General features: G+C 40.0%; 1 protein-coding gene across 5 annotated transcripts in view; it reads right to left on the bottom strand.

The window, feature by feature from the left end:
- ASPH (aspartate beta-hydroxylase) overlaps positions 1-27,567 on the bottom strand; it is a 224,800-nt gene that overhangs the window by 78,571 nt on the left and 118,662 nt on the right. For all 5 annotated transcript variants that reach the window (XM_045560957.1, XM_045560959.1, XM_045560960.1 and 2 more), the window contains 2 exons: positions 11,570-11,655; positions 4,093-4,179 (listed from right to left, as the gene is read on the bottom strand). In XM_045560957.1, coding sequence (XP_045416913.1) covers positions 4,093-4,179; positions 11,570-11,655 — 173 coding nt within the window. The remainder of the gene's footprint in view (positions 1-4,092; positions 4,180-11,569; positions 11,656-27,567) is intronic.

The following is a 27,567-nucleotide window of genomic DNA, read 5'->3' as shown; positions in this document are numbered from 1 at the left end:
AGAGACCGTCTGTAGTTCACCTTTTTCATTTTGAACCTACAAAGCACCCCAATAGATCCTGGAACTGGAGTTCTCTGCAGGATTAGTGGAAGGACAAATGCCTGCTAAGATAATCCTTCTTTACAGAGATCGGAATAAATATCTTTAAATTCAGTCTGAAAAGAGAAAGATGATGCAATCTGTGTGCCTTCTCCCCACCCTGCACCCCAGGGTCCTTCATTTTAATGAAGTTATAAACATTTTACAACTTCCAGAATTGGAAAAATATCATTACTAAAATGGCACATAATTCTTTAAAGTCTCTTGAATGAAACTGACAGGTACTTGCACTGAAAATCAAAATTGTACAGATTGATTTTTATCAGTTTAGCATCTGTAGATAAAACGAGCTGAGCTGAAACTGAACATTTGTTACAGGACGTTAACATCGCAAAGCCCTTTGTTGACTCTAACTAATTTGCCCATCCAATCTTTCTAGGAGATGTGTCATTTTCTGCCTCAAAGGCATTAATGGTTTGGGAAAGATAATGAAGTGAATTGAGTCTATAATTCAAGATTTTGTGTCTGATGTTCAGGGAATTTGATCAAAATTGATTTTCACAGTGCTGTAATGATTAAGACAATACTGGTGCTACTTTAGAAATGATAGATACTGTAGTTTATACTTCACTTAATGTCGCTAAGTTTTTTTAATTTGTTGGGATATTCCAAAGTAATTGTTTAATCTGCTAACAAAGAATAAAAAAGTCATAATTTATTCCTTCCTAAAAAATCCACAGGATACATAATCATCCTTCAGGATCCACGGGGGACTGGTTCTAAGACCACCACCACCACTCCCCTCGGACACCAATGGCCAAAGCTGCTCAGGTCCTTGACATAAAATGGCACAGTATTTGCACACAGCCTAGGCACATCCTCCCATATATTAATACTTTAAATCATCTCTAGATTACTTATAATACCTAATACAATGTAAATTCTATGTAAATAGCTGTTATTTTATATTGTTATTTTTTTATTGTTGTGTGGTTATTTTTTATTGTTTTTTTCCCCAAATATTTTCCATCTGTGTTTGGCTGAATCCATGGATGCAGAACCCAAGGACATGGAGGGCCAACTGTAAATACAGGAATCACCGTGTTTCAGGAGCACTGCATTTATTTAGACCTTGGTACTCACAATTAACATTACATGTAAAGAAAAATTTTAAAGCATAAAACATTTTTGCCATAATTAAATTAGTATTTACATAAACCATTTTTCTCTCTAGTATGCTTTCCTTAATCAAATGCCTTAATACTAGTGACAAAATATATCACTTATTTGAATAGGCATTATCTTTTGGTAAAAAACATATTCTCTTATTTAATAGCAATATAATTTAGCAATTTTAGAGGACTACTGACCAAATTAACTTGCAAAAATCATTATAGGTGCAATCTGCTAAATTTGATCTGTACCGTGGACAAATGGAACTTATTTGCATTAATTTTTCAAAGACTAAATTAAAATTTCACTAATAAAAATTCGTTAATTTTTAATAGGGAGCTAGGAAGACATTAAGCATCTGGATCTCAAGTGGTCATCACTTTTAGTTCAGAGCAAAATGCACTTGTTTTATTTACAGATGTGTTAGTTCCAGTGTGTGTCACGTTAGTGCCTGCACGGATCTTTTCCAAAGGGGTGTTGTCAACTTCTCCTCCACCTGGAAAATTTCTGTAGTTCTGAATCTAGAGTTTCCCAACAAGGCTGACAATCTCATCCCTCCAGGCAGGGCTGCAGGAGCTTTACTGCCTGGCATAATTGTATGTATGTCCAGCCCTGGCTTTTCCCTGAGTTCCAGGCTCCCTGAATCCAACGGTCTGCCTGACGCATCCACTGGCATGTCTTATAAGCATCACACACTTCCTAAGACCAATAGCAAACTCCCAATTCCTGCATCTCTCCAAACTTGTTGTGCTTCCTGGTCAGTAACTGGCACTATCCTCTCCTCAGCTGCCCACACCAAAAACCCGGGAGTCAGCCTTGAATCCTCGCTCTCTGACACATCTAATCCATGTTCAAGTCTTTTCAGCTCTACCACCTGCCCACTTTCCCCACCTCCATGGCTACCCCCACAGTCCAAGCCACCAGCATCTTTTGCACATACTTGCTGCAGCCTCCTATTCTTCCTGCATCTACTTTTGCCCCCCAGAACCTATTCTCTACCCAGCAACCAAAGCAATCTTTATAAAAAATAAGCAGACTGTCCTGCCCATGCATAACCCCCCCCCCCCCAGTGGCTTTCTAGCACATGTAGAATAAAATCTGTAAGGCCCCAGCCTCCCTTGTCCACTGCAGTCACCCCACCCCCAATGTCCTTCTTTTTGTCCTCGGGTGTATCGTGCCAGGGATGTTTCTGTGCATCACAGCCTTTGCCGTGTGGTTCCCTCTGCCTGGACAGCTCCTTTCACAGTCTCCTCACGTCTCAGCCATGTGCTGCCTCCCTAGAGAGCTCTTTTCTGACCACCTTATCCAAAGTGCCGTCTGCCCCATCCCTTTCCATCATGTTACCTGCAGCCAAAAAAATCCTAAGAGTTATCATATTCTTTAAGTATATTTTTATTTTATAGAGACTTTCAGGGCTTTGAATAAATGCTGCCTCTTTGGTGACACCGTTTCTGCCACCCTGTCCACTATGCTAACCCCCTCATGTGTCCAATGGTCGGTCGTAACTTGCTATATTTCTGTTCTCCTTAGCACCTATCACTAGCGGGCATATACACGGTACTTATCTGTCTTATGCCCTGTCTTTCCCTTTACGATGGAAACTCCACAAGGGCAGGGGCCTTTAAAATATGTTCTGTTGATGGCTGTATCTCTAATGCCTGGAATAGGACCTGGCACATATGAGGATCCCACTAAATATTTTTGAGTAATTTAAAAAACATCTTCCACTAGAATACAAGATCCACAAGGACAGGGACCTCTAGAATGTTCATTATATTGCATTGTAAATATTTTAAACTTTTCTTGTCTGTTATGTTTTGACATCTCAAAAACCCAGTCTGGCTGGGGGGAAGACTGTCCTTTGGAGCTAGCCAGTTCTCAGAGACAGCAAGCTCTCAGCCAAGAGCGAGCCTCTGATACACAAACTAAGCAATCCAAAGCCACACCTCCTCCATCTGGCCTCAATGGCCCAGGAGACAATATTCCTCTGCTTTGATCACCCCAGGGCCAGGTACCAGGCAAGTAGGGGCTACCCTTATAGCCCAAAGCCTGCCCAAATTATGTAAACCAGCCAATCCTAAACTGTTGCCCAACCCTGCCTTTCCCATGGAAACCTCAATAGAGGCTCTGGCCCGTGTGGCACACGGGGCTTCCTGTCTCTAGGACCTGTGAGTATAATAAATTCCGCTTTTCCCTAAGCCTCTCCTTGTCTCCTCCTGTGGCTGCACCTGATGGACCATCTCATAAAAGAATATAAAACAGATACTCTCAGGGCCTAAAACAGTATCTGGCACAAGGTGGGTTTACACAGTTACAGGTGAATGTGGACAAGCTTCACAAAAGACATTGGAAATTGGAGAGAGCTGGATACAAAAGGAGATGGTGGGAGATGGGAATAAGTTAGCTGGTGAGAAATGAGTCAGTTGAAAGAAACTATGGAGAACTCAGAGTGCATTCTACTTTATATTTTAAGAAAGTCTTTCCTAAGCAAACTTGCAACCTCTGGTTATAAACTGAGAGTCTGAAAGCTCCACAGAGCCTCAAGTGAAAACTGTGTGGTGGGTTTAAATGGAATGAGACCTGGGTGATGGGAAATCAATGACAAAAGCGTTACCCTTTTATTTTCTTTTCAAAACCAGAGAGAATTCACATGGAAGGGGAGCAGAAAAAATGTTACTAAATTCGGCAGCATGCAACAGTGATAATTAATTGTCTTATTTAAAATAGTACTTCTTGCTTGGGTTTATGCATATACATGAGAAACTGATTCTGTATAGGAATTAGAAGGGGAAAGCAGAAAATGCAAACAGTGGGAAATCCAATTACATAGAACATACGAACATCAAAAAAGGTTTTCTAAGTAGAAGGGTTTTAGAATACCTGGGCCATTCCATATCTTGCTCGTGGACTCTGAGGGTATTTGCGTACTAGTTCTTTAAATGCATTCACTGCTTCCTCAATTTTTCCCTGTTAGGAAGATGCAACTACATAAATAAATAAATTCAAATGCATAAGGTTATTCAATATGGTTATTTAATATTCACCAAGTGATTAAAAAGACATCTGATAAATGATGTAATGTCTGTCTTTGTTAAAGAAATTGCATTTTCCTTCCATATATATATACAGTTCCTACCTGCATTCTCAAAGTAGGTATTTAGGTTTTAAGTGGTGGGGGGCAATACCACTGGCAGCTAGAATGTCTTGGGTCTTTGAGAGGCATTGAGATGTCTCATCACAGCTCTGAAGCTGATATTAAAAGGGTGGGGAATAAACATGCAGGATGTGAGGGCCATTTGGCCATAGTACTGTCACCCACTGAATGTCAGGGTTGACTCTGCTCATTTGGTTAACTAGAGCGCATCACTGCCTCTGTGTCACGTGACCCATTCCAAGGCTCATGTGGGCCCTTAAGAAGATGGTCCAAGTGCCTTCGGAAGGTCTCTGACCACTACCGCAGGTAAAGAAACTGAGGACGTGCAACAGGTAGGTCTGGTGTCGGGGAGAGGTGCTCTTTGTCCACCTCACTCCGTGTAGTGCCATCCACAGTGGAAACAAACGGCTCCTGGTTTCCAGTGGATGACCTGCTTAGAGCAAGGATATTGGGAACCATGGGACAGAGACAGATTGTTCAAGTTGAAGCTTCCCAGACACTTCAGCTTTCTATAAATTGGTGAATCCATTCACTCCACATGTAAATGCAAGCTCACTGTCACTGATATGTTTTGACCTTCACTGAGTTGAGTTTTTACACAATAAAATTTCCTTCACAAATATGGCTGTACAAAGCAAACTGTAAAGTACTACCTGAATATTATTCACACCTACTTCTGAAAGACTTGACTGAATATATTGAGGAGTCAGGCAACACCCACGTTAAAGTTTCTCCTTAAATTCATTCCTTTAGGTAGATAACGTCAGAGAGGGAGGTTCTCTAGTCCCTCTCAAGTGCCTACAAGTGATGCTGGGGCTTGGTGGCAAATGTATGTTTACAGTGGCGGTTCCGAGACTGGTTTGAATCTGGGCTCCACCACTTACAAGGTACGTGATTTATGGCAAGTTACCTATGGTGCCTCACCTGCACAATGGGGATGACAGTAGTACCTGACTGCCTCCCAAGGTGGTTGTACATAAAGTGCTTACGGACACTGCTGAGAACAAAGTATTGAACGATGTCAGCTGTTACTGTTGTGCCGTGTGGGGAGCGTGTGCGGGCACAAGGTAACGAGGCCCCTCACAAATAAGTCTCTCACCTGACAGAAAAGCAGCATACTGGAAACAGAATGAGAACTTAGTTGTAGGGATAAATCAAGCCAGGAACACATTTCCTAAGATACATTTATTGTCATAAATAATTACATGACTATTTAAATTACACTGTCCTTCTCACAATATTAATTTTAAAAACCTCTATTTTATTTTTTCTGTTAATTAATTTAAGGGGTGCTGAAGAAATCACATTAAATGTTTTTTTTCCCCTGTATGATTTTCTTATAAAACCCTGTATTTGTTTCCTGTGGCCACTGTAAGAGATGACCACAAAATTGGTGGTTTAAAGCAACAGAAATTAATTTTCTCACAATTCTGGAGAATAGAAGTCCAAAATCAGTTGCACGGGTCAGCTCAGCTGCATTTCCTCCGGAGTTTCTCTTCTTTCTTTCTTTCTTTTTTTTTTTTTTAAAGAGACAGGATCTTGCTTTGTTGCCCAAGTTGGAGTGCAGTGGCATGATCATAGCTTACTGCAGCCCTGAACTTGTGGGCTCAGGTGATCCTCTGGCCTCTGAAAGTGCTGGGACTGCCGGTGTGAGCCACTGTGCTCGGCTTCCTCTGGTGTTTCTAGCAAAGAATCCGTTCCTTGCCTCTGCCAGCTCTGGTGGCTGCAGCATTCCTTGGCCTTGTGGCTGTGTCACTCCAATCTCTGTTTCCATCTTCGTATCACCTTTTCCTCCGTGTGTGTCTTCTCTTCTGTCTGTATCAAATCTCTATCTGCCTCTTTTATTAGGACACATTCAGGGCCCACCCAAATAATCCAGAAAAATCTCTCTTTTGCAAGATCCTTAACTTAAACACATATGCAATGACCTTCTTTCCAGATAAGTGATATATAGGTTCCAGGGATTAGGGTGTGGATATTTTGGGGACGCCATTTTTCAGCCTACCAGAGTGTGCCTTTTGGCCCTCAGAGATTTGTGTCTGTCTCAAACGAAAAATACATTCATCTCAACCCAACATTCCCAAAAGTCTCAAATCACTATAGCATCAACTCAAGTCTAAAATCTCATCTAAATTTCAACAGCTGCAAAGTCCCAAATCTAGTCATCAAAATTATCTAAATCACGTATGGTTGACATTATGATTATGATCCACCCTGAAGCAAAATTCCTCTCCATCTTTGGACAGATGAAACTAGAAATCAAGTTACCTGCTTCTAAAATACAATGGTGGGATAAGCACAAGACAACAGTTATGGGCATTCCTATTGCCAAAGGGAGAAAGTGGAAGGAAGAAAGGTCACTGGTTCCAAGCAATTGCACAACCAAGCAGAGAAACTCCATTAGGTTTCAAGGTTTGGGAATAATCCCCTGTGGCCTGAGGCTCTGCCCCTGGATCCTTGGTCTGGCCTCTGGGCAAAAGGCTCTGCTCTTGGAGTTATCCTTCCTTTTTACTGAAAAGGTAGCACAGGTCTGCAGCTGATTAGTTTTATCAGTCTGTATGGGGAATGTGTCAGCCTTTTTCACTTTGTCCCCTATCTCTTCCAGTCCAAGCTGGCAGTGCCTCTGCTGACATAATATTCTTAAAAACCTCTGGGTCCCTTGTGTGGTCACAGGGATTCACACCATTAGACAAGAGTCTCCTCCACGGATGCTTTCTGTATAATCTCATCTCTGTTCCTGACTTCTCGCGAAATGTTTGAATGGGTTCGAGAGACAATGCCTAATGTCTTCAGGAAAAAGACGTCCAGCCCTACCCTTGGACTTTGCGTTGCTAGCAGTGAATTTCCTAATTTTAGCATCTTCTGCAATCTGGATAGACTGAGAAGCTCCCAAATTATCAAAGTCTGGTTCTTTTTACCTTAACAGGTCTTTCTTCAATTTATCTCTTTCCTCTCATATTTCATTATAAGCAGCAAAAAGAAACCAGGCCACACCTTCAACACTTTGCTTGGAAATCTCCTTAACCAAATATTCAAGTCTATTGCTTATAAATTCTGCCTTCCACGTAAGCGTAAGACACGATTCAGATAAGTTTTCTGCCGCTATGTAACAAGGGCCACCTTTTCTCTAGTTTTCAATAATATGTTTCTCATTTCCATCTAGGCTCCTGCCAGAAGTACCTTTTATTCCCCTGGACATATTTTATTTTTCTTTGTTTCTTCTTTTTTAAAATTTCAAAATATTAAGGGGGTACAAATGCTTTTGTTACATGGATACCTTGTATGATGTTTAAGTTAGGGTTTTTGGTGACAACCAGAATAGTGTTCACTGTACCCAATAGGTAAGTTTTCACCCCACACCTTCCCTCCCACTGTCCTCCCTCCTTGGTTTCCAACGACATTTCCATCTCTTTGTGCCATGTGTACCCATCATTTACCTCCCACTTATTAGTGAGAACATGTAGTGTTTGGGTTTCCATTCCTGAGATATTTCACTTAGGATGATGGTCTCCAGCTCCATCCAAGTTTCTGCAAATGACATTATTTCATTCCTTTTTATGGCTGAGTAGTACCTTTAATGTCCATATTTCCACGCTCCTGTTCATGATCGCGTGTGCATTCTCTAAGGTGACAGAAGCTTTCGCTACTGTTCTTTTCACCTCCTTCTGAGCCCTCACCAGAAGCACCTTTAACATCCATGTTTCTACCAACAGTCTGTTTCAGGCAATCCAGGCTGAATGCACCTCAAAATTCTTCCAGCCTCTATCCCTGACCCAATTCCAAAGCCACTTCCATATTTCCAGGTATTTGTTACAGCAGCACTCCAGTGCCCAGTACCAAAATCTGCATTCATTTCCTGTGGCTGCTGGCACAAATGACCATGAACTTGGTGGCTTAAAACAAAGAACCGTGTTCTCTTGCAGTTCTGCAGGACAGAATTCCAGAATTAGTTTCTCTGCGCTGAAATCAAGGTGTTGGCAGCTACGCTCTCTCCAGAGGCTCTACGGGAGTATCTGTTCCTTATCTTATGCCAGTATTTCTTGATGTGTGGATGTATCACTCCAATCTGCACTTATCTTTGTATCGCCTTCTCCTCTGTGCCGCCTTCTAATCAGTCTGTATCAAATTTCTCTCTGCCCCTTTCTTACAAGGAAACATGATTACATTGAAGGCCCAACTGCATAATCCAGGATAATCTATCTCAAGATTCTTAACTTAATCTCATTTGCAAAGATCCTTTTCCCAAAAAACATAACATTTACAGGATCCAGGGATTAGCACATACATATCTTAGGAGGGGCCATTTTCAGCCTACTACATACTTTATGTAACTTAAATTGCAAATGTCAAAGCTACCCTTATGACCATTGTGCTACATGTATCATTATCAGACTTAAAATATAGGAATAACAGTGTTTATAACAAATTTGACAAAGCACATTGTTCCTGCTTGACACTATTAAGGTTGAAAACATAATGGAATATTGCGGCTCTGTCCCAGGCACCCTTTGGAGCCCTTCAAGACAGAGGCCGTGTGGCTTTCCTAAGGGGCCATCAGTCCTGCTCTCACCTTCACTGGCTGGCAAAGTAAATGTGTTTGCTTGCAGTCTGAAAGAATTTCCCTTTTCTGGGTTCTTATACAGCTCCTAACACTACTATGCAGTTCTTATTAAAAAACTCAATTGCAAGATATGATGCTTGTGAAGAATTGCCTGAAAATGATCTGTTCCTAAACAGCTTACATTTAGTCCTAGGACCAAGAGAGTTCACTGGAGAGACACGGACTTGGGCCTCACCATCTGGGCATGTGGCCAATGAGCTGTGCTGAAGGATAAGACACACGCCAGCAGATACATTGTAGAGTCCACTGGTGTGACATTAGAGAGGAATTTGTGCAGTCCACCTGCACACCCTTCATGAAGGTCTGCAGCACGATGTTCCTCTCTGGGTTCGGTGCAGAACAGCTACTCTGATGAACAATATCCGTCTTACAGTCTGATTCTGTTTTTCTGTTCTACCACCAAGGAAGCGCAGTTGACTTCATTCCTAGCATGGTTTAGAGCCTGTGGCATTTCATGTGTTTTATTATGTTTTGTCTTCTTTTTTTTGATTTATAATATATACAATAATAAATGATTCCAATGGATATTAATAAACAAACATATTTTAATATATCATTTTGAATTATTTTTCTAGGGGTAGAGAGGAGTTTTAAACAATAAATATTATTTTTTTAATGGATGATTAAAATATGATCTGATCTATACTTTAATAAACAAACATATTTTAATATATTATTTTGAATTATTTTTCTAGGGGTAGAGAGTAGTTTTAAACAATAAATATTATTTTTTTAATGGATGATTAAAATATGATCTGATCTATACTTTTTTGGGGGGAAATGGTGACCACGTACTTTCACGTAGCGTAAACCTTGAACCTGAGACGTGACCTGAGGCTGGACTGGGCATGTCCAGGGCACGTCTTAGCTCAGGACTTAGCTACTTCAGGGCACTATGCCGCATCTGTTGAAAATGCTAGCTATAAAAACAACCCTGAAAGACTTAATTACACTCAGGATTCAGTCAATAATATGGCTCCCTGTCATTTCAGAAGCAAGAATTGCATGTATGGCCACTTCCTCCTCCTTTATTTACTCCATTACAGATTCAGGGTGCTCTTTGAGGAAAACACCGTAATTCCTCCAGAGAGACAGGACTGGAGAATACGTCACGGACGGTTCCAACAGTTTATGTCCCACTGACTTACTTTCCCCTTGGTAACTGCACCCTTCTGTACCATTCATTATAATGACATAAATATCCTCCTTTAAAGCTGTTGTTTGTTCTTTAACCTGAAAGGCGCCTGTGCAAAAGGCATCCCACGTTTTTGTGTGCGGTGTTTAGTATGGAGAAGGTGGAAGCTACCAAACCAGGCGATAGAAAAAGAAGATTCTCACTTCATTTCCATTGACAAATACAAATTGACTACACACAGTAGGTGGGTTCACTTCATAAAGTTAAACAGGGTAAACTTATAAATCATTCCATGTGGCTACATTTAGGGACACTGAATTTTGTGGCACTTTGCCACAGTTTTCTTTGGAGTGACTGTTTTTATCAGCCGGTGAATGGGGTAAGACAAACCTTTGCTTTGAGCCTCGTTTAATGCTGGTTTAACAGAAGCCTTTATACCTGTTGGTACATTTGCTGTGAACACGTGGGAAGAGCATTCTCGTCCCACCTCAGTTCCTGACTCGAACATTTTTACTGTCATTTTATTTACTTATAGTTCCCTTGTCCCTTCTTTTGCAGCCAATGTCTACTGATGAAAAAGTCTATCACAGGAAAACTAATAAGCATTCTACAGAGTTTACATTCAAGTATAGAGTAGAAAGAAATTTCTACCAAAAACAAGTAGATGATTAATTGAAGACATGATTAATTATATTATAATAAATATTCTAGGGCCTGATAATATGAATAATAACCTGAATATGACCAAGGTAAGGAACAAATAACTTCAATCTAGATTTAATTCAGTGTTTTAAAAAACTGTAATATCTGGAAAGAAATGCAAATAATATTTCAAATTAACCAATAAAGCAAAAATATAAATTATTTACCCTGAAAATTGAGGGCATATAAGGTTAACCCTAAGTAAGAAGAATGTCATTTCATCTACCGGTCACCACCTTAAGACCATTGGTCTGACCTTGTATGTCTTTTTGCATCGAGATGGTATTTAATATACAATTAAGAACTTCCAGTTGTATGGTACATGACAGTGTTGATGTTTTAAAAATCTCATTTGATCTTTACTAAAACCAGGTAGGAGACAGAAACAGTATTTATCATTCTCTAACTTTTAAGTAAGAAAACAGGCTCAGAACAGCCAAGTGATTTGCCCAAAGACACTACAACCAGCTTGTGCTGGAGGTGCTGCCACCCCCTACGCCCCCACCCCCCACCCCCCAGCGGGCCTGAGGGAAGGTTCTATTGCTCTTCGGCCATGTGGCTGCAGTTCTTTTCCATTTGGCTCATTTCACATGGAATGCTGATGTGCCTGGGGGGAAAAAATCTACTCTATTCAAGGTTGTTTCTCTTACATTCATTACTTTTTAACGAACCAAGAGTAACGCCTGAATTTATTTAACAACAGAACCATTGCACATTTCTGTGCAAAACAAAAATATCAACCTACCCTTTTACGGAGTTTCTCTGCAGCATCAAGTTCGGCTTTAATAGTCTTATCAAATTTGTTTAAAAGTTTAGGCTTCTTTTTCTTAACTGAAAGAAAAAAGAGGTTTTTATTTTTAATTTTTCTTGTCTAGAAATAGTTACTAAGCATAGTGATTTACAAGTGGTGAGAAACTTGGTGTTGGTCTCCAACATACGGCTGCAGGAGAAAGCACACGGCAGGCCCACCTTCTCCTTTCTCCCCCGGACAGTTGGACAAAGTCAGTAACTGCCAAGGAAGACAAGGAAGCTCAAAGGTTTTCTGGCAAGGCTGGGTGAATATTGTTATTCTGAAACTCTCAGTGACGCTAGCTAGTTTCTGGAATGAACATGGTACGTGTGATTTCTGAACTATCACGATCAACTTCTTAACTGAAAGCCCAAAAGACTACTTGAGATCATTTTTGAATATGTCCACAAATTTTTCTGATATAGATAAAGATGAAAGTGAAAAGCTCCTCTCCAGGGCATCAAGAAAAGCAGGATTTCTCAGTTTAGCATTTGAGACCTTTCCGGTATATCATGGACAGACCACTCCAGCTATATTCCATACTTCAGCCAAACTAGACTGCCCCGTGTTCTCCAAGTAAGCTTTTTGCCATTTCTTACGTTACCTTATGTAAATAAAATGGCCTGTTCCTTATCTTTGTCAATCAAAAATATGCCCATCCTTCAACGGGCTCCAAACCACACTCCTTATAAAGTTGCTCCTGAAATCTCTCACACTCTTCTCTCCACTCGCCCTTTCTCTGTCTCTTTAATTCCACAGCATCCTGTACATCTCTCTTTTGTGGTCCTTCCCCCATGAGACTTATTATAACCCTTTGTGAGCTTATCTTAGTCCTTTTCCAAACCATAAACTCCTGCAGGGTGGCCCATGTCCCAAATGCAGACTGAACACATTCACGCTGGCTTAGCAAACAGTGTGTGGCTCTGTGCATGACCCTGGCACCCGTGGATGGGAGGAGCCCCCCTCCTGGAAGGAGGTCACGCCCAGCAGGTGGGAGGGTGGGTCCCGCTGGTGCACACGGCCAATGCCTGTGGAGTGGGTGGATGTGGGAGCTCAGAGTGACAAGGACGGAAGCTTGAAGGGTGAGCAGAATGTTCCAGATAGAGAAGGGGACTGGTGGTGGGGAGTGGGGTGAAGTGGGAGGGACAGAGAGAAATGAGAACAACAAGAGAACGTCCTCAATTTCCTGATACTAAATCTACAAACATAAGAGCATCTGCTCTATCCTGTCACAAAGAAAGGCTCTTCTTCCTCAGGTCAGCCTCCCGCCACATACACATGCCCCCCCACCACCATACTCTGTCTTCTGAAAGTCCCCTCACTCTCCGGCTCCCTCCTGAGCCCCCATCAGCATTTAATAATTCTGAACTTTCTGCCATCTCCTAGCAAACCAACCGACCAACCAGGACACAGCTCAGCCTGCCCACTGCTTGCCGTCCTCTCCGCCCTCCCCTCGCAGAGCAGCCTCCTCACCACAGCCCCTCCCCGCCCACCCCGGCTTCCTCACCCACCGCAGGGCAGGAGCGAGGCCCCCAGAGGAGGGAGGGCCCCACGGTGCAGTGTGGGACAGCAGGAGTCGGAGTCACGTCCAGCTCTGTCACGTCCAGGCTCTGTGACCTAAGCTGAGCTGGGACTGAACTCTTCTGAATCTCACTTTCCTCCTCTATAAAGTGGGGGTAGTGTTTCTGACAATTAAATTCATGTTGTGTGTGACGCATCAGCACAGCGCCTGGCATACGATACGTACCCAGTACCCGAGAGCTAATCACACCTACGGCCTTCCCTGCAAGTCTACCAGCTCCTTTTTCTTCCTATTTTACCTGACTCCTCTGCAGCCTCTGACACAGCTGACTCCTTCCTCCTCCTTCCTAAAATGATCCTTTGCTTGACTTTTGTGTTGCCCTTGCTCCCAGTTTTCCTCCTCACTCTCCGGCCTCTTCACTGTCTCTTCGTCTCCTCTGTGGCTCCTTCACTCTGCCGATCCTTGAATGTTACATTCTTCAAGCGTCAGTCTTCACTGCCCCCCAACACAGGACCTTAACTACTTCATTCTTAAACTGAGTTACAAATAACTAGTCCATTTTCTCCTGCATTACAAAAACCATAAATCCAAATGCGTATTGATATAGATGCCTTAAACTTGGTAGATCAGACATAGAATCTGCAATTCCTCGCACATCCATTCTTTCTCGTATTTACCCTATTTCACAGAATGGTGCCCTGGCACCCAGGTGTCCAAATCAGAAACTGGGCTAGGGAATGGAAGTAAAATAAGGCCAAAGAAGAAACATGTGGAATCACCCACAGGAAGACTGAACAGAATCGCTATTGTCTTTTTAGCACGCACTCCATGCCAGTCCCCATGCCTGGCACTACACCTATATTGCCATTTATCCTTTCAACTTCCTGAACGGGGGGAATTTAACTTCACAGATAAGACCACTGAAATTCCCCCCTCTTTCCCACATGGGAGGAAAGAAACATTTACTTCTTGGTTTCCAAGAAGAGGGAAACCTCTTTTTTCCTAAAAACCTTAGTCTCCTGCTTCTCCCTGCAGGGGAGGTGATGTGACTTATCCATCTGCTGAGTTGTGAGAAGGAACACACTTGTGTAGCTGGGTCTCACCTCTTTGCTGCCTCCCAAAAGCTTTCTGCCTCTCCGAGCCAACCTGATCACACCCACCACGAGAGGTGCCCTTGTGGGAGAATGAGGGCTGTCCCATGCCACAGGGAGTGGGCAGGTGTGTCCAGTTCTGGGGTTCAATATTAAGAAATCTGTTATTCCTGATTCTCTAAGCTACATCCTTCAGTTCAGCTCTCATCAGTAATAAAGCTCACACTCTGATCACCTTTTATTTCATCACTTAAGCATTTGTAAAAAACAGCTATGATCTTCTATTTTGTTTATTCCACTCTTTTCTCTAAACCTCAGTCCCTCTATTGTTGAAAAATCTAAGTGTCTAAAGCAGAGACTGAAAACATAGAGAATAACAGGCTTTTTCAACTGTATGTCATCATATGTTACCATATATGCTGATACGGAAAATCAGTCGACAATTGACTGAGATGTAGATTTACAGTGGTGGGAGTTTGTATATTGTCATCTCAGCACAGATTTATGTCTCCCAATTGCTCATTTTGCTTTTCTGGAAATATCTGTCAACAGAATGACAGGGGGACCTCCCGGAAAGCCAGGTGTGCCCCTGCATAGTGGGTTTTACTGTGGGCATAGTTGGTTTTCCTCAATGTGTCTCCTGTGATATAAAGTTACCACGAGATTTATTTACAAGAAAAAAAAAATAATGGCAGTTTTGGACATCCAAAAAGTCAACAGTAAAACAATATGCTTGCTAATGAGCAATACTGTAAGTATCTTAGTGTCATAATATTTTAATGGCACAAAAATAGCCATTTTTAAAATATTAAAACTCTCATAGCACCTGTTACCAAGAAATTACTTTGTCCCATCTTTTCATATATCTTCATATTTAATAGTTTCTAACTATTGCTCCTCGCTTTGAAATTCAAATTTTATTCTATCATAACTATTTTTATTTTTAAAAGTATAAAAAGCCTGAGGCAATTTTCCCAACTGTATCTCTTCCTACTTCCTCCGTGTTCTGGGGAGGCACATGGTCGGGCTGTAGAAACAAGTCCTCGTTCTGGCTGGTGAGGGGATCCCTGTGAACTCTCTCAAGCTCTCTGGCCTCAGTTTTCTCATCTACAAGTGGTTGACTCAGGCTGGTTCTCTTAAGGTCTGCTTGAACTCAGAAATCCTGCACTTCTAATTTTCAGTTGAATTAAATCATGTTCATGGTATTTCAAAGTAGACCTATAAGGTACTGGAAAGGATTATTAACTTTGCTGCACTTGGATTTTCCAAAATGGTTTAGGAGGAAGCTGTCTATTCCATACATACATTAAAAGTCATTTTTTTTTTTTTAAATCACTGCCATTACAAGTGTTTTACCCTTTTCCAAAACACAAAGAAGGAAAGAAAAGGGACCACTTGCTTTGCAAAGCCTCACTTCCCTTGCCATGCCATGGTTGAAATATTAAGAGCAAATAAAATGGAAAAGAGAGAAAATAAAAGAAGGCAAGAGAAAAGTACTAGTGATGCATATTCAGATTGTATAAAATTAATGTTGACTCCTTTTCATTTCTACTTAGTTTGTGTAATAAGTTTTCATACTATGGTACATGGGAGATGTTAATCATCAACAAAAACAGACACAGAATCTTCATACTACTTTACATCCTATGCTGGTTCCATTGAAGACAACAGCAATTTCTGCCACAGGTACATTGCAAAGCACCAATTTCCCAACCAGTCCCCCTGCCTCCAGTCTGTCCCCATGCTCTACATTGTTTTGAAGATGTCTCTGAAACACAATCTATTCATGTCACCACATTGCTTAAAATACACCCACAGATCCCAAGAATATACAAAATAAAAACTAAATTCATCAGGATGACATTCTAGCAATCCTTCTCCTAGTTACCTATCCAAGAGAAATGAAAACAAACATGAAAACATATACAAAGACTTGTACATTCACTGCATTGTTCATAATAGCCTTGAAGTAGAGAAAACCCAAAGTCCCTCAACTGACAATGGATCAACCACCTGTGGCACATCCACACAGGGGAACACCACTCAGCAATAACACTTGTACGTGCAACAGCATGGGTAATTTTAAGTGGATCAAATTAAGTAAAAGGGGCATAATTCAAAAGGCTACTGACTAATTGATTCCACTTATACAGCATTCCGAAAAAGGAAAAACTGTGGGAACAGAAACCAACTAAGTGGCTTCAGAGGCTGGGGTAGGGAAAGGGGGTGACTACAAGGGGCACAAGAGAATTTTGGGGGCTAAAGTTCCATGTGTTAGTTGTGGTGGATAAACTGCATTTAGATGCCTACACGTATGTCAAAACTCACAGAAATGCACACTGCAAAAGGTAAGTTATATTGTATGTAAATTATACCTTAATAAACCTGACTTTTAACAAAAGATTTATAAGAAAAAGACAAGCCCCATGATTCTCAACAAAGACTTTTATTGCAGGTGTAATAGTATGAAAAATATTTGGGTATATAAACATTGTACTTTTCAAAAATAAAATTAATTCTGGTTTGAACCTCCCGAAAAACCTGTTGGGAAATAATTCAAAGTCAACCATACTTAAGAGGCTCCTCCCTACACCAAAAATTCCCCCAAAACTTGCTATTCTAGACCTACCTAGGTTCTCAGTGACATTGATATATTTTTCTTATTTCATATTTCAGCTCCCTTTTCTACTCCTGACTGCCCTCTTCCTTACAAGCCATCCAGAACCCTACTCCTGAACTACTCTGAAACACTGGCTGTTCCTCAGCGTGGGACTCTATACAGTGCAGGGAGCCCCAGGACCACTGACTGGGACCAACCTTATACACTGGCTCGTGCATTCACTCAACAATTTGTTAAAATGCCCCTGACTTCCAAGAATTGTGCTAGGCACTAGGAATTCAACAAAAACTTTCTCAAGGAGGCTACAGTCTTATTGGGAAGAAAGACGTAAGTGGATAATTAACATTTAGAGGGATGTGGGCAATTACAAGGGTGGACTAGGAGTGGTACTAACTGACTTGGGAAGGGAGTGGGGAGCCTTCTTGGGGAAACTGAAAACTTAAGTTTACCCAGGTAGAGGTAGCAGAGAAAAGATTATTTATTTTATAATTCAATCACAATCAGGAACTTGTACCTTTATCTTTAGTTATTTTTCTTGTAAGTGAAAGGCTAAAAAAATCTCCTGCTTGGATGCTAGAGTTTGGTGCCATATACATATAAATTTTCCTTTTGCGGCTTGGGGACCTGGACTGACTTGCTTTCTCATATTTGAAGAGGAAAGCTGACTGGTGCTGAGCCTGCTGCAAGAGCCAGTAGAGTCCAGAGTGGAGTATGAGTTCCTTCGAGAGAAGATATACACACTGACTACACAGGGCCAGTGGCATTACAAGAATTAGGCTTTTAAAAACATACTGGACAAAGGGTGGACACCTGTGGCTCCCCATCGCCACCCAGATGAAGGACTCGATGCCCAGGGAAGCCTCATTGAGGGACAGACACAGTTATCTTCTCCTGCCCTGGGCTACCATTTTGCTTTTGATACAACTTTGTATGACTAATTAAATAATGACTTTAACTCTGTGTGTGTCTCTCAGTGTGTGTGTGTGCGTGAGAGAGAGAGAGAAAGAGAGAGAGAGAGAATTTCTCTTACCAACTCGTAGTCCATTTAAAATGTTGTACTGCTTCAAGGGCAATAATGTGCATCTTGAGCTCTTTCACAGCTGTGCTTGCTTGCACCAGCTATATTGCCTTTCTCACACTGGCCTCTAATCTCCGTTTTCCTCTCTAGCTACTTACCTGCAAAGTGGTCTACCTGTTCCTTATGCAGCTTCACAACTATGGCATGCACAGTGACACTTCTCTGACTCTTCTCAGGGTATTTCCTCTGCCTGGAAAACACTTCCCTTTATTTCTACCAAAGAACACTTTGTATTTCAACTTTTGAGACCTAGTTTAAATGCATTTCTTCCATCAAGTCATTTAAGACACCTTCATGCACAAAAGAATTCCTTTCTCTCCTGTGCTCAGATAACATTTTGTTTTTAGATATAGTGAACTCTTCAGGCCTATTTAAGGTGGCTGTATACATAGCATCCACTGGCTGTCCCCCTCACTCCTGCCTCCTCCGCTAGCTGGATTGTTAATTTCTGTGAAGAAAGAACTGTGTTTTATGCATAATTTATTTCCAGCATTTAACACATGGCCTGCCTTATAGGAAATCCTCAAGAAATGTTTCTGAAGGCATGAACGCATGCAAGCATGAATGAATCAAGACATTCTAGAGGGCAATAATGGTGATGTCAATTTGTAACGTAGGCATATCAGCTGTCCAAAAATACCAGAAAACTATATGCAACCAAGATAAAGAATGAACTGAGAGTCACTTGCTTTATAAAGAGTTTTAACCCCAAAAGTTTCAGTGGACAACTGAAACTTTCAATGGAGAGGACAGAGAGAGAGAAAAAGCAGCAAGACATGCACACCATAATTCCCACTGAAGATCTTGTAGAGAACACTGACATTCATCCCACATCTTACTCCATTCAGGTTTTTCAGTATATTGAGTAATTTAGGGCACACATGGCCCAACACAAGGTACAATGAACCAGTAAGTTCTTGGATTGCAAAGTTCAGCTAATTTTAGTAGAACAAAAACTTCCCAAAGCAGCTTGCTTTTATGTTTTGAGTCACTGCTTAATGCCTCATCCAACTCTTTGCTGAAAATAACAGTTGAAATTTATGGAGCAATTCTTCTGTGAGTGTGTGTGACTAACCAGGCTGCACAAACTGCAAACAGTAGGAGCCAAGACCGGAGCTTGTAGTTGCCTCCAATATTTTCCAATGTCTATGCTGTTAGCCAATTTGCTATGTCTTTGATATCTGGCCCAGAAGTTAAGAAACCAGGGTGTTTCTAAGGGCTTTGAGTGTGAGGACAGAATGGAAGTAAGTATTAGTGTGTATTATGTTTTGTAAAGGAGGTAGTTGAACTTCGTATTACTTGCCTCTAACGGTAAAAGGCAGTTAAATAATCACAGCAATTTTCCTTCATTTTGTGTCTCAAAAGACCCAACATTTAGATATCAGACACACCCTGGCTTGGTAGAAAGACCAGAGAGTATGAATGTGGAGGGCAGCACATGAGCCTCGGTTCTGCTACTTCTAAGGGAACATGCTTAGTTTTGTTGAGCCCTTATTTTTTTATCCATGAAATGGGGACAATAGCTGACCCTCCTCCTCCTACCAGAAAGGAGAGTCATGGAACATAAAACATCACAAAAATGTTAATTATGATGTTCATCTACAGTATATTTTTAGTTATGGTAAAATTCTGCTCTTTAATTGCGTGAGAAATATATATGATCTACCTTATCAGTAAATGTTTCAGCAGCTAATTTTTTTAAGGTACCAGATTTATTCTATGGTCAAACATTTCCCTGGCAGACATTTTGGGCAACTAATAACTTTATCACACTATATCTGCATCTAGTTTGTATTTCCTGAGCCAACACAGGACTAAAGAGCTCTGGGATCACACCAAACTCCCTTGCTCCCTGAAGTCTGTTATGTGTTTTCAAGCAGGCCTGCATAAAATACAGAAGACTGCTTTTTGTTATAGTTATCCAAAGGTAGAATCTAATAAAAATAATCTAAAAAGCAAAACGATTTAAGAGAGTTTTGGAAAAGCAAGAACAAAGTAAGATATTGAAGAAAAACGTGCTCTATATCTGACTGAGATGCAGTCTGTATAGTCACATAAAGCAACTTTGCTGCAATATCATTCATGGTAATTAATATTACGGTTAGCCCAAGACAGACCCTCCTACTTATTTTAGTCTTCCTTCATTAGAATTGAACATTAATTTTGGTTTTCTTTTTTAAATCGATAGATTTCAATATAAGGGAAAAAAATCTCCACTCCAAATTTGTCTGACAATGAGGTGAATCTATAAATTAAGGCAAATGATTCAAAAGGAGGAAACAATAGAGGAAAACATTCAAGAATCCTGTATTACAATCTTTGATGAAATTCCATCTGCTGGGCACAGGCAAAGAAAGCCAACCTGAATCTACCAGGCAGGAGACGTGCTAGGAGCCATTAGCTCTTTTCTCTTTCATTTAAAAGTGGGAATTGTGCAAGGCATTCCCTACTGCTAGCTTCACACTGGGGTCTGAAGTCTGCCGTCACACTGAGAGACAGTCGTGTTATTTGCTGTCGGGAAACCCAATCAGCAGACGGCCCTGGAAGTGCTTCTGGCAGGAGCCTTTGTTTGTGTTATCACTATGTGAAAAAGAAAAATTAATGTGTTTGATCCAAAAATAACCCCTTCTGAGATTTCTTTCTTTAATGCTATCTACTCCATTACTGGAAGAGGAGGTGAATTTGGGCAACTCTTGGGAGACGTTCGTATCTGCCAGCCTTTAGGGATGGATGGTGCACCTTCCTATAGCTGCAAAATGAAAAATGAACTTTTTTTGTTCTTTCCAGAATCAATATCAACTATATACCAGCAGGAGGTCAATAATCAAAGCTTAAACCAAATAGTTAATATAAATATTTTTCAGCTGAGAGATACTAACTAATACAACACAGTAAACATTCTATAAAGGGCAACTGTTTTCATCTGCCCCTCTATTGAACTAACATTCAGCTGGGAGCATTCAGTGGCGACAGCAAGTATTCCAGTTTATTAAATGGAGTTGGCTGTCTCCCCATTGGGTTATTTTAATAAATTACACCTCCCTTCCCTTCTAGAGTAATAATCCTTTAACAGATGTGACCCCATATGTTACATTAGAAATTTCAGAGACACTAAGTGATGTATTTTCTATACATAACGGAAACCCCTTCAGTGCCAAAGCAGTCAAAGCCTTACCAACGGCCACTCCAGACACTATGAATTTGATCACCACATGCACGGCTCCATGAGAGAATAGCCACCTTCCTCGAATTTTATTTTAAATGCAGTTCTAACAGTCTTGGTCCTCTGGTTCTCTAGCTCTCAATTTGTTACAGGTAATGAATTAAAAAGAAGGCATGAGGGTTGTCTGAATCAGCTACACACTCAGCAGCAGGTACAAGCTGACACACCGGAAGCAACGACAGCAGAAACACCACCAGAAACAAACCATCTCAAACAGCACTGCAACCTGGGTCAAACTGTGTAGAGGTGAATGGTGCCACATCGTTTAATAGTCCCCCAAACCATCGCTGCATGACACAATAACTGATGTTCACTAAAAGGAGCATTATAGTCTCTGATTACCAGGGAAAGTTAAATTATGTGCAGGACACATTTTATTAATAAAAAGAAACAGATGCACAAAAAGTATTTTAGAAAGTAAAGTATCGACCTGATTTTAACAATTTTAAGTGATGTTTAAAGGTATTTAAAATCACCTTTGTTTCCATGAAATGCTGATTTCCCAGTAATGTCAAATAAAACAATAATTTCTAAGCCTGTACATCAGTATCTCCAAGGGAACCTGAAACAAAATAGACATTCCCAAACCCCAACACTAAAAAAATTAGCTACGGGTGCTTCTACTCTGCAACATATCAGATATACCTAAAGATTAGTACAATAGTCACCCCTGTCCGTGGCATTGCTTCATGAGGTTTCACTTAACCACAGTCAACCACGGTCCCCAAAATAGCTGAGTACAATAAGATATTTTGAGAGAGAACACATTCACATAATTTTTATTACAGTATATAATTATACTTTTTTATTATTGCTATTAGTCATTTACTAATTTATAAATGTAACTAATGTGTCTAATTTATAAATGTAACTTTGTCATAGGTATATATGTCTAGGAAAAAACATAGTGTATATAAAGTTTGGTACTATTTGTGGTTTTAGGAATCTACTCAGATTCTTGGAACAAATCCCTTACAGATAAGGAGAGAGTACTGTAAATATTATATGAATGATAATTTAGGTATTTTTAAGCTTAGTTTCTGATACAATCTTATTTTTCATTTGATTGTTCAGAAGCCAACAAAGTCTATAAGTTTGACTGGTGTTAGCACCAATATTGACTGGCCTTCATTATTTTATCTTTTAAAACAGAAATTACATGGGATTCATATTTTTTTAGATATTATCTGAGATTTCACCAAACCCAAGTGGAAATCTTTAAATACAATAAGATAATCGCAATGAAAGAAGTCCTAGAGTACCTGTAGAGTTTCTCCCTATGCTATGAGAATGAAAACCTGACTTTACAGAACTTATTAATCTTGTTGTATTATAAGAGTGGTGGTAGAAGTAATAGGATAATCACAAACTTTCAACGAACAAGCCAACTGTGAAGATCCTGGTCTCTGGGCAGTGAGAAATAGTTGAGTTTACTTGAACAACAGCAAGTTAACAAATAGAGAAGATACATGTTTAAATAGCAGGTTTCTCATTACAGACAAATGATATTACAGATCAGTGACAGGGACCCAGACCTATTATTTGATATATTGAAAAACAAAGCTATTGCCTTTCTGAAATAGATGCAATGAAAAATAACAATAAAGAAGGGGATGCTATCTTCAAATACTAAGGTTGAGGGCGTACTTTAAATCAAATTTCTAGATATTTCCACATCATATATGAAACAATGACTTTCAAGAAACTCTATCAGGCAAGAGGGCAGTGATCTCTGAGAGACAGGAATCAAACTCTCAAACCGGTGATAAAATAAGAAACCTAAAAGCAGACAGAGAGAATAGACATGTCACAAATAGAGAAATAAAAATAACAATGGCCTGCACACATCATTAGGGGGTGCAAAAACTCGCCCGCTCTGCCTGCTGCCACTGGCATCCATGCATGCCATTCAGGGGACTAAGGACAGACCCACCCTACTTACCATCACTGCCGCTGATGCTTGAGGGCACTGTCTCAAAGCCTGAGAACTGACCTGCCCCTCCTACCACCACAGGCACCCACACATGCTATCTGGGGACCTGAGGACAAACCCATTCCAACCCACCATTACCACCACTGGTGCCCCTGCATGCTATCTGAGAATGTGGGGATCAACCTGCCCTGCCCACAGCAGCCTGTCCTCATGTGCACCACTGGGAAGCCTGAAGACAAGCCCACCCAGCCCAGCACCACCCCTGCCAGTGCCCACACACATCATCTGGAAGTTTGGAAACTGACTCACCCTGTCTGCTGCTGCCAACACCCTCACACATTGCCTGGAAACCAAGTGATCCACCCATCCTGTCCGCCACCACCAGTTAGTACATCCTTTCAGAGGGGTGAAGACAGGCCAGCCAGCCTGCCACCACTGCCACTGGCATCCACCTACATGCACACTTGGGATCCCAACGACTGGCCCACTCAGCTGCTACTGCCACTGCTAGTGCCTGCATGTACCACTTGGAAGCCCGAGAGTTGGCCCACCACTGCTGCTGCCATCACCAATACCATGAGTGCTGCCGCCAACCACTGCCACTGCCAGAACCCAAGCAAGCTGCCTGGAGGCCTGAGGATTAGCCACCTGGACCTGCTACAACTGGTGCCCATGTATGCTGTCCAAGGGCCCAAGGACCAGCATGCTACCACCACTGTGACCAAGGACTGGCTCATCTAGAGTCCCAATGCCCAAAAAAGCCTCACCACAGCCTCTACTAACAACCTCAGCCTAAGCTACTGAAGAACTCACAGCCAAAGAAATCAAATGGAGACTACACTACACTATTGCACCCATCCAGAATCAAAGCCAAGTGCTCAACCCAACCAATACCATAGATACATCTACAGAAAAATGTCTTTCCCAATGAAACCCAATCCGTAAGATTGGAGGAAGCGACTATTTTACCAGATGTGCAGCTATCAACAGAAGGAGACACAAAGATGGAAAACCAAGAGTATATGGAACACAATAATTCTCCAGCAATACCTTCCAATGAAAAGGAAATCTATGAAATGTCTGAAAAAGAATGAAACTCAGTGAAATACAAAAGAACATTGAAAAACAATACAAAGAAATCAGGAAAATAATTCTTGATCTGAATGAGAAATTCAGCAAAGGGAAATATACCATAAGGAAGAACCAAAAAGAAATCCTGGAATTGAAGAATTCAATGAATGAATTAAAAAATAAAATCAAGAACTTCAACAATAGATGAAGCAGAAGAAATAATTTCTAAACTTGAAAACAGGTCTTTTGAAATAAAAAGTAATAAAGAAAGCCTACATGACATATGGGACACCATAAAGTGACCAAATATTAGAATTTTGGGAGTTCCAGAAGGAGAAGAGATAGGCAAAAACATATAAAACCTATTTAATGAAATAATTGCTGAAACTTCCCAGGTCATGCAACAGATATAGATGTCCAGATAGAGGAAGCTCATAGATCCCCACATAGATTCAACCAAAAATGTCTTCTCCAAGTCTCATTCTAGTGAAACTGTCAAAAGTCAAAGACAAAGAGAGAATTCTAAAACAGCACGAGAAAAGCACTGAGTCACATATAAGGAAATACCCATCACAATAACAGAAGATTTCTGCAGAAATCTTACAGGCCAGGAGAGAATGAGATGATATAGTCAAAGAGATAAAAGAACAAAAATTTAGTCAAGAATACTATACCCAGCAAAGCTATCCTTCAAAAGTGAAAGACAAAGCCTTTACATAAAAACTGAGGGAATTAATCACCACTAGACTGACCCTACAAGAAATAACTAAGGGAGAGGCTGAGGTGAAAAGATACATATAGATTGAAAGTGAAAGGATGGAAAAAGGTATTTTATGCACATGGAAACCAAAAGCAAGAGTAGCTATGTTTATATTAGACGAAACAAACATTAAATCAAAAACTATAAAAAGATTCAAAGAGGTTGATTTTGTAATGATAAAGGGATCAATTCAGAAAGAGGATATAATGATTCTAAATGTATATGCACTGAACACTGAAGCACCTAGACATATAAAGCAATTATTAGATCTAAAGGGAGAGATAGATTCCAATGCAATAACAGTTGGGAACTTCAACACTACTCCCAGCATTGGACAGATCATCTAGACAGAAAATCAACAAAGAAACATCAGATTTAAACTGCACATTAGACCAAATGGACTGAACAGACATTTACAGAATATTTTATATCCAACAGCTGCAGAATCACATTCTTCTCATCAGGACAAGGAACATTATCCAGAATAAATCATATGTTAGGCCACAAAACAAGTCTCAACAAATTTTTAAAAATCAAAATCATATCAAGTATCTACTCAGACCACAATGGAATAAACCTGGAGATCAATAACAAAAGAAATGTTGGAAACTGTACAAATACATGGAAATTAAAAAAACACACTCCTGAACATTGTTAGGTCAATGAAAAAATTAAGAAGAAAATAAAAAAAAAATCTTAAAACAAAAATAGAAACATAACATACCAAAAACCTATGGAATACAGTAAAAACAGTGCTATGAAGTTAAGTTTATAGCAACAAACAATTACATCAAAAAAGTAAAATTTCAAATAAACCACCTAAGGAACTGGAAAAGAAAGAACAAACCAAACCAAAAATTAGCAGAAGAAGAGAAGTAACAAAGATCAGAGCAGAACTAAATAAAATAGAGACTGAAGAAACAATACAAAGGATCAATGAAATGAAAAGTTGGTTTTTTTGAAAAGATAACAAAATCGAGAAACTACTAGCTACTGAAATCACAAAAAGAGAGAGAAAACACATAAAAGTAACACAAAAAACATAATACACACACAAAAATACATAAAATCAGAAATGCAAAAGGAGACATCACAACAGATATTGCAGAAATACAAATGATCATCAGAGACTATTAGGAACAACTATATGTTAACAAATTAGAAACCCTAGGGGAAACTGATAAATTCCTGGCCACATACAAACTGTACAAAAGCAATTTATGTAACCAAAACACTTGTACCCTGTAATACTTTGAAATAAAATAAATTGAATCAGGAAGAAACAGAAAACTTGAACAGACCAATAATGAGTAATGGGATTGAGTCTCCCAATGAAGAGAAGCCCAGGACTGGATGGCTTTTTTCCACCTAATTTATGAAGAAGAACTAACACCAATTCTTTTCAAATGATTCCAAAAAATTGAAGAGGAGGGAATTCTTCCTAAGTCATTCTAAGAGACCAGCATTACCCCGATACCAAAACCAGACAAAAACACACCCAAAATAGAAAACTATGGGTCAACAAATCTGGTTGCACGTAGATGCAAAAATCCTTAACAAAATACTAGTAAACTGAATCCAACAGCACATTAAAAAGGTAATACACTGTGATAAACTGGAAATTATCCCAGGGATGCACCATATACAAGTCAATAAATGTGATACATCACATCAACAGAATGAAAGACAAAAACCATATGACCATCTCAATACAAGGTGTCCCAAAAGTCACCATACATAGGAAACATGGGAAATTGTAGCTAAATGTATCTTTCTTTACAAAACATTCATTATAAAATTTTTGCTTTGTACAGAGACTTTTGGGACACCCTGTAGATGCAGATAAAGCATCTGATAAAATTCAATATTCCTTCATGATAAAAACCCTGAACAAATTAGGTATAGAAGGAACATACCTAAACATAATGAAGGTCATATATTTCAAAACCACAGCTGACATCACACTGAATAGGGAAATGCTGAAAGACATTCTTCTAAGAACTGGAACAAGACAAGGATGCCCACATTTACCACTCCTGTTCAACACAGTACTGGAAGTCCTAGCCAGAGCAATTAGGTGAGAGAAAAAAAAAAAAGGCATCCAAATCAGAAAAGAGGATGTCAAATTGTCCCTGCTTGCAGATGACATGATCTTATATATAAAGAAACCTAAAGACTTCCCCCCAAAACTCTTAGGTCTAATAAAAAAATTCAGTGAAGTTACAGGTTAAAAAATTAACATACAAAAATACATAGTGTTTCTATACACCAGTAACTAGCTAGAAAAGAATTCAAGGAAGCAATCCCATTTACAATAGTTACACAAATATACCCAGAAATAAATTTAATCAAGGAGGTGAAAGTCTTCTAATAGAAAAACTACAAAATGTTGATGAAAGAAATTGAAGATGACACAAATGGAATGATATCCCATGCTCATGGATTGCTGGAATTAATATTGTTAGAATAACCATCCTATCCAAAGCACTCTATACATTCAATGCAATCCCTATCAAAATACCAATAACATTCTTCACAGAAAAAGAAAAACCAATCCTAAAATTTGTATGGAACCACAAAAGGCCCTGAATAGCCAAAGAAAACTGAGTAAAAAGAACAAAGCTGGAGGTATCACAATATTAATACCTGAGTTTA

Source organism: Lemur catta, chromosome 9, assembly GCF_020740605.2.
Source record: "Lemur catta isolate mLemCat1 chromosome 9, mLemCat1.pri, whole genome shotgun sequence".
NCBI classification, from domain to species: domain Eukaryota; kingdom Metazoa; phylum Chordata; class Mammalia; order Primates; family Lemuridae; genus Lemur; species Lemur catta.
This window is presented reverse-complemented; position numbering and strand designations above follow the sequence as displayed.